At 38.0% G+C, this 8,503-nt stretch overlaps 1 protein-coding gene across 2 annotated transcripts in view; it reads left to right on the top strand.

The window, feature by feature from the left end:
- PAM (peptidylglycine alpha-amidating monooxygenase) overlaps positions 1 to 8,503 on the top strand; it is a 306,825-nt gene that overhangs the window by 287,658 nt on the left and 10,664 nt on the right. For both annotated transcript variants that reach the window (XM_006872314.1, XM_006872315.1), the window contains exon 22: positions 509 to 562. In XM_006872314.1, coding sequence (XP_006872376.1) covers positions 509 to 562 — 54 coding nt within the window. The remainder of the gene's footprint in view (positions 1 to 508; positions 563 to 8,503) is intronic.

Here is an 8,503-nt window from a genome sequence, read left to right as displayed (position 1 = left end):
AAAAAGAGGCAGCTCTTCTCCAGTCATATTTTGAGTGCCTTCTAACCTAAGGGGCTTATCTGCCAGCACTATATTTGACAGTGTTCCACTGCTATTGAATAGGTTTTCAATGGCTAACCATTGGAGTCCTGATGTTGTGCTGTTGGACAAGCACTGGATTGCTAATCACAGGTAGTGGTTCAAACCCACCAGCCACTACTTGGAAATACTGTAGATTAACAACAACAACAACCATTTAGAAGTGGTCCACCTCTCTTTCTTCCTAGTTTATTTTAGTCTGGAAATTCTGCTGAAACCTGTCTGCCATGGATGACCTTGCTAGTATTTAAAATACTAGTATTTAAAAACTAGTTCAGTACTAGTTTGTAATTAACTCTTTTCTAAAGATGACAGTACACTTAGTCAATTGAAAAAATATTTCCTACATAAAATTAATACCAAAATTATGTTTTTAAATATTCTTTCTGGGGATTCTGATTTTCTCTCTCCTTGCTGTTTTATATTATAGAAATGGAACATCGATCAGTCAAAAAGGCTGGCCTCGAGGTCCAGGAAATCAAAGGTTGGTTAGCTTCCTTTTATGACGGTGAAACTCAAGGCTATTTGTGTTGAATTCTTTTATGGCTCATGATTGCACTTAAAATCTTTTCAGGCTAAAAATATAATATAATATGGTCAATTAGCCATGACTTCTGTTTTGTTCTAAACCTTTAAAACCTGCATGTTGCCACTGCTTTTGCTGATAAATGTAGTAATAATAATGAGTTCAGGCTCACTGACTTTAAGTGATCAAGAGTGATTAAGGATATAAGAAATCTATTAGTGGGCCAGAGACATTCAGAGAGGAAAAAATTAAGTTAGTCACATTTGGAAGTACGTTCATCTCAAGCAAGCAGATCTTTTCCAGAGTATTGAGAAAGATCTTTTTTGAATGGACTCTTAATCTAAAGGATTGAAAAATTACTTTAGTGTGTGAATGCTATAAGGGTATGGTAACAGTCAGCTGCTCCCTAAGATTATCATTTTCTGACAGCCTTCCAGTATGGGAGTTCCTGGATGACACAAATAGTTAAGCACTTGACTACTAACCTAAAGGTTAGTGGTTCAAATTCACATAAAGGCATATTGGGAGCAAACCTAAATGTCTACTCCTGAAAGACCGAAGCCATTGAAAACCGTATGGTGTACCGTTCTACTCTGAAATGCATGACTCACCATGAGTCAGAATCAACTTGTTGGTGACTGCTTTGGTTTAGTTTTATATTTCTGTGATATAAGGTCCAACTGAAATTAAATTGTACCTGATCCCAGAAGCTTCCAGTCTATAAGAAGGAGTAAAACATGTGGCTCTGTACAGTAAGCACTAGACTTCAAACCACAAGGTCAGCAGTTCAAGCCCAGCAGCCATGCTGCAGGAGACAATAAGGTTTTCTGCTCCCACAAAAATATATAGTCCCAGAGATCCTATAGAGGGTCACTATGAGCTGGAATGGACTAAACAGAACTTTATAAGAAAACATATATAACATTTGCCCTGGAATGAATATTATTAATAATAGCTTTCATTTATGGAGAGTTCCTGGGTAATACAAATGTGTAATAAGCTTAACTGTTAACTGAATATTGGAGGTTCAAGTTCACTCAGAGACACTTTGGAAGAATGACCTGGCAAACTACTTCTGAAAAAAATCAGCAATTGAAAACCCTATGGAACTCATTTATGCTTTGACACACCGCAGGACACCAAGAGTCAGAATTCAGTTCAAGGCACTTTTAAAAAAAAAAAATCACAAACACTAGGTGCTAAGCTACTCAAACATTATCAAGTTTAATGCCAACCATGTGATAGCTGCTATTATCCTCATTTACATATAAATAAACTTGAGGATTAGAATTACAATTGAGAAGGCTGGTGGCCTAGTGGCTGCTAACCTTCAAAATCAGTTTGAATCTACCAATCGCTCTGCAGGAGAAAGGTGAGGCTTTCTGATCTCTTAAAGAATCATAGCCTTGGAAACCCTATACAGGGTCCCTATAAGTTGGGAGCCACTCCACAGCACATAAGTACCACCATCACTGAGACAGTAAGTGATAGGTTCAGGTTTTACACTAAAATCTGATTGGCCCTAAAATCCATGCTCTTAACCACTATTATTATATTGCAGAGGAGAGATATTGTTGTTAAGTGCCATCGAGTTGATTCTGACCCAGAGCAACCCTGTATAGGGTTTCCAGGGAGCAGTTGGTGAACTTGAACCACCGACCTTGTAGTTCTAAGTACTTTGCAATCTGACGCATTAGCCCACAGCACCAATAGATACCACCAATTCATCCACCATAAATTCTTCCAAGAACTGCAAATTGGGAATGGTTGTAGTTTACACTGAAACCTCTGGAAGTCAAAGTGTCCTCAAACTATTCTGTTAAAGTATATCTCACCTCAAAATTCCAGACTATATTGGTTTACCTACTGAGAGCAGCCCAGTGAAGCAGACCTCATCTTGGTTGGCCTGTGAAGGATGATTGATGCTCTCCTATAGGTCATTTCCTCTCTCAGTGCACATCACTGATTCCATTTGTTCGGAAAAATCTCCCAGACTTTGCACAGAGCTCAGCAGTTCAAATCGTAAATACTATTGAGATGTCTTACTGTGACAGTTAGAAATACCAAAATAATAGTTAGTTAGAACAACCCAAATGAAGTTGTTCTATTCCTCTGTGATCTAGCAAAATTCTCATTAAACCAATTTTTCTTAGTTTTTTTTTTTATTATTATAACAAGAAATATAAAATCATGCTTGATTTCTAAAATCTTGCATTTTATCAAAATCCTAATACTTAATTTAAACTATTTATAAAAAGAGGAGGCAAACAACATCACAGACTTAACAATCCCAGGTTATAAATTATGCATTGGGCTGCTAACCACAGGTTGGTGGTTCAAACCCACCATGTGCTCCGAGGGAGAAAGTTGAGACTGTCTATTCCCATAAAGATTTACAGTCTTAGCAACACTATGAGTTAAAATCAACTCGATGACAATGAATTTTTGGTTTTTTATATGTTGTTGTTGTTGTTGTTAAGTGCCATCGAGTCGGGTCCGACCCATAGCGACCCTGTACAGGGTTTCCGAGGGTGTAAATCTTTACGGGAGTAGAAAGCCTTATCTTTCTCCCGCAGAGCGGCTGGTAGTTTCGAACCGCTGACCTTAAGGTTCGCAGCCCGATTCGTAACCACATGTTAATTTTAACTCTCCAAATTCACATTCTCTTTGATAACATTACTGATCCCACTGTGAATGGTCAGTGATACTGCTTCAGAACTAATGTTTGAAGGGATTTGTTTTGTTGTTAAGTATCATTGAGTCAGGATTTGTGTTGTTGTTATTAAGTGTCACTAAGTCAGTTCCAACTCCTAACAATCCTGTATAGGGTTTCCAAAGAGCAGTGGTGAGTTTGAATCTCAGATCTTGTGGTTCAAACCAACCTTGTGGTCCAGTGCTTTATCCCACACCATGACTACAGAGATTTGTAAGGAGAAGAAAATATGGGATGGTAAAAAATTTTAAAAAGAAAATTAAATATTTAAATAAAATTAATAGGGATAAAGCAGATATGCAGGCTCCTGGTATGGTGTTGTAGGACCAGCGCTGGACTTTAAATCCCAACATCAGAAATTCAAACCCACCAGCTGCTCCTTGGAAACTGTATATAGGGTCACTAGGAGTCGTAACCAACTTGACAGCACTTAACAACAACAACAAAGCAGATATGTCAGTGTCTCACCAAAAGCATAACCTTCTCCTTCCTCAACCCCCCATAAAGGATGATGATGCTAAATCAGTCTCAAAACACTTACTAATACAATTAGCTTCTTAGGCCTGATGTAGAGAGAAGTATTCTAAAGGGAGAGAATTTTTTTCCTAAAAAATATTTTTAGAATGTTTTTCTAAAAGCAGAAAAAATTAAGATTCATTTTATTAGTGCTACATATACCTTTCATTTTTTCTAAAATGTTTCTTACTAGTATGCTGTCTGTGACTTTCAACTGTAAGTTGTGTCTCTGTTGAAATGGATAATAGCTGATATGTTGCTCTGTCCCAATTACTGCCATGCAAATGGTCTCTGGGATTTTCTTCTGTCAAGTGGACCTGCTCATGCTTGTATATGGGAACGTGTATGTGCACCACACACAAAAATTTGCCTAGCCTCCATCCCTGAATGCATTGCTTTAAAGAAAAAAATATTAAAAATCAACTATTTGAAATCAGCTATTTCAAATGGTGATGCTAAGCCCTGATGTGGCACTACAGGGTAACCACTGCAATATATAACCACAGTATCAGCAGTTCAAATCCACTGGCTGTTCTCAGAAACACAGTGTCACTGTGAGTCAGAACCGACTTGATGGCACACAATAATAATAACATCATGGTGCTACAAGTTTCTGCTCATGTAAGGGTTAAGGAAGGACATTTATGTTTTAGAAAAAATATATCTGGCATCTTAAATGATAGAAATATGTTATATCAGATATTGTGTCTTCCAGAAGTTTTTTTGTTATTGCTAAGTACCGTTGAGTGGGTTCCGACTCATAGCAACCCTGTATAGGGTTTCTAAGGAGTGGCTGGTGAGCTTAAACAAATAAACCTTGCAGTTCAAATTGACCTTGCGGTTCAGCACATTAACCCGCAGTGCCAATCCTCCAGAAATCCTAGGCCCTAGTTAATCTTAGAGTGTCTCCACTTCTTCATCATGCTTCAAATTATTAGCATTTTTAATAAAAGACTTTAAGAAAAGAGGGAAAGTGGCAGAATTTGGATTATTTTTATGCTTTTAATGAAACTCTTAGATTCTTCAGTAGTAACTGTGCATATTTATCCCACCAATAGGCTCCTGAAAAGATCAGCAACATTTTCTTTTTTAAATTTTTAGCCTCTTTCTTTAAGATGTTAAATATCTTTTAATATCTAAGTCGACTTCATCTTGTTCCAAATGTTAAAATGTTCAGGTATTTATAGTAGATGGCATTCAAAGCACCAGAAGTTCTGTGGAGATCGTTTTTAAAGTGTCATATGTGTATCTTAGCAAGTCATTATGTCATTCTGAGGACAGTTCCTATGAATTACCATTTAATGGAGCCCAACTCTAGCTCTACCTTATTAAATAAACTAAATCTACCTGGCACAACAATGGTCTGTTATACAAGTAAACCAACTGAATGACAAGTAGAAAATGCAAGATATTTGCTCAGCTTTTACCACCTTCAAACAGAAACAACTGCTTCTACCAAAGGCAACAAGTTTCTTAAAAGCCAACCTATACCTTTGCCTTGTTGTGGTTGTTGTTAAGGGCCATAAAGTCGGTTCAGATTCATAGCAACCCTGTATAGGATTTCTCCCACTTATAACCCACAATTTATTTATTATTTGTTGTTTAAATATAAAGTGATCTTTAGTAAAAAGCAAGTTATGTATCTTTTCTGCAATAACAAAGAGAAATAACCAAAGAAAGAAGTCAGAAAGAGTAAGAACACATTGCTCTGGTTTTCTCTTGAAAACTAAGTCTCAGTAAAGTGAAATTTGAACCATTTAGTTCTGTGGACCAAGGAGCTCTGGCAGTGTAGTGGTTACGAATTGGGCTGTTAACCTTAAGGTCGGCAGTTTGAAACTACCAGCCATTCCATGGGAGAAAGATGAGGCTTTCTGACCCCATAAAGATTTACAGCCTCGGAAACCCATTGCGGGGTCACTATGAGTCAGAACTGACCCCACGTTAATTAACAACAAAAAGTTCTGTGGACCAGACCCCTTTCCTTCTCTTCTCAAGTTTCAAAAGCCATTCCAGTACCCAAAAGAAAAAAAACGATTACCTTTCCTTTACTATGGTACAACAAAAGCAATGAAGACTATGAATCCTATTTTTACAGACTTAAAACAGTGTGAAAACTGAGGCTGTCTGTAATACAGTGATAATAATATTGTCTACTGTGGATTTGGTGGAATCCTGGGGTGGCACTGTAGGATAAGCACTGGACTTCTAACCACAAGGTCACCGGCTAAAACCCACCAATTGCTTCTTAGAAACCCTATATAGGATTGCTATGCATCAAACCAACTTGAAGGCATTTAACAAGTATAGATTTGGTATGATGATTACAGGAGAGTAACACCCAACACAGTGTTAAGTGTTCAATAGATATGATTGAGACCATGAAAGAAGTTGATTTAGAATATGGAACCAAAAAGCTGAGATCTGCCATTTGTTTGTCTTGTGATATTTACAGTACCTTAAATAACTTGAAAAATGTATTCTTGGATAAGTGTCCAGAATATTTTAAACCATTTCTACATATATTAAATATTACTGAAGATTTTCTTGACTATGTTTAGCCACTTATCTGTAGCATTTTGTAAAAATATCCATGAGGCCGTACAGTATATACTTTATCAAAAGGCAAAAGGGCAGGCCAAGAAATTAAGCACCAGAAAACTATGAGCCTTATGGTAAACATGGTTGTAACTTTTTGCTATGGAAATTTATATCAGCCTTGGCACCTTGAGGGTTTCTGTGCAGACACACACAAGTACACACGTACTTCTTAGGGCAAGAATGTTGTAAGATGTAATGTAATTTTAAGTTCAGTAGTGATTAAGATTCCAGCAACAGCTCATATAGTTTTATTTCATCGATTTACAAAAAAAATGTTTCAGGCTTGATATCTACACACTATCAGCCAACATCATGGAAGAGTTGTAAAAGTTGTTTTTATCAACAACAAAAGAATAGATGTGCATCTTCTTGCACTTACCCTTTGCTGGGAACTGAAGAAGACAACACAAAAAGGCCATAGTTCCTTTGTACAGTTTGTAATCTTTGAATCAATTAATACAACTATGCATGTGGTGTAACAGTAATTTGTTGTTGTTAGGTGCCATCGAGTCGGTACCGACCCATAATGACCTTATGCACAGCAGAACGAAACACTGCCCAATCCTGGGCCAACCACACTACTCTTGCCATGCTTGAGTCCATCGATGCTGCCACTTGACCAAGCCATCTCGTTGGGGGTCTTCCTCTTTTTCTCTGACCCTCCACCTTACCAAACATGATATCCTTCTCCAGCGACTGGTCCCTTCTGACAATATGTCTGAAGTATGAGAGGTGAAGTTTGGCCATCCTGGCCTCCAAAGAGAACTCTGGCTGCACTTCTTCCAAAATTGGTTCTTTTGGCAGTCCATGGCACTTTCAACATCATAACTCAAAAGCATCAGTTCTTCTATAGTCTTCCTTATTCACTGTCCAGCTTTCACATGCATATGAGGTTATTGAAAATACCATGGCTTGGGGTCAGGCGCACCTTAGTCCTCAAGCTGACATCTTTGCTCTTCAACACTTTAAAAAGGTCTTGTGCAGCAGATTTGCCTAACACAGTACATAGTTTGATTTCTTGACTGCTGTTTCCATGAGTGTTGATAGTTGATCCAAGAAGAATGAAGTCCTTGATAACTTCAGTCTTTTCTCCGTTGATAGGAATATTGTTTATTGGTCCAGTGGTGAGGATTTTTGTTTAATTTACATTGAGATATAATCCATACCAAAGGCTATGCTCTTTGATCTTCATCAGAATATTTTAAGTCTTCACTTTCAGCAAGCAAGGTTGTATTATCTGCATATCGCAGGTTGTTAATGAGTCTTCCTCCAATCCTGATGCCATGTTTTTCTTCATAGAACCCACCTTCTCGGATTATTTGCTCAGCATAAAGTTTGACTAAGTATGGTGAAAGAATACAACCTTGTCGCATATCTTTTTTAATTTTAAACCATTCAGCATTCCCATGTTCTCTTCGAACAACTGCGTCTTGGTCCAGGTACAGATTCCTCATTAGCACAATTAAGTGTTCCAGAATACTCATACTTCACAATATTGTCCATAGCTTGTCATGATGCACACAATCAAAAGCCTTTGTATAGTCAGTAAAGCACAGGTAAACATCTTTCTGATGTTCTCTGCTCTCAGCCAAGATCCATCGCACATCAGCAATGATATCCCTCATTCCACAGCCTCTTCTGAATCTGGCTTGAGCCTTTGGAAGTTCTCTGCCAATGTATGATTGTAGCTGTTTCTGTATTACCTTTGTTGTTGTTGTTGCTGTTATGTGCCATGGATTCGGTTCCGACTCATAGCGACCCTGTACAGGGTTTCCGAGGCTGTAAATCTTTATGGGAGCAGAAAACCTCATCTTTCTTCCACGGAACAGATGGTAGTTTCGAACTGCTGACCTTGTGGTTCACAGCCTGATTCGTAACCACTACGCTACCAGAGCTCCTTACCTTTAGCAAAACTTTACTCGCATGTGATATCATAAGAGTTTGTCCGATGATTTGCTCATTCCATTGTGTCACCTCTTTGGAATGGGCACAAATATGGATGTCTTCCAATCAGTCGGCAAGACAGTTGTCTTCCAAATTTCTTGGCAGAGATGAGTGAGTGCCTCCTGTGC

This window comes from Chrysochloris asiatica, unplaced genomic scaffold (genome assembly GCF_000296735.1).
Source record: "Chrysochloris asiatica unplaced genomic scaffold, ChrAsi1.0 scaffold00193, whole genome shotgun sequence".
NCBI classification, from domain to species: Eukaryota; Metazoa; Chordata; class Mammalia; order Afrosoricida; family Chrysochloridae; genus Chrysochloris; species Chrysochloris asiatica.
This window is presented reverse-complemented; position numbering and strand designations above follow the sequence as displayed.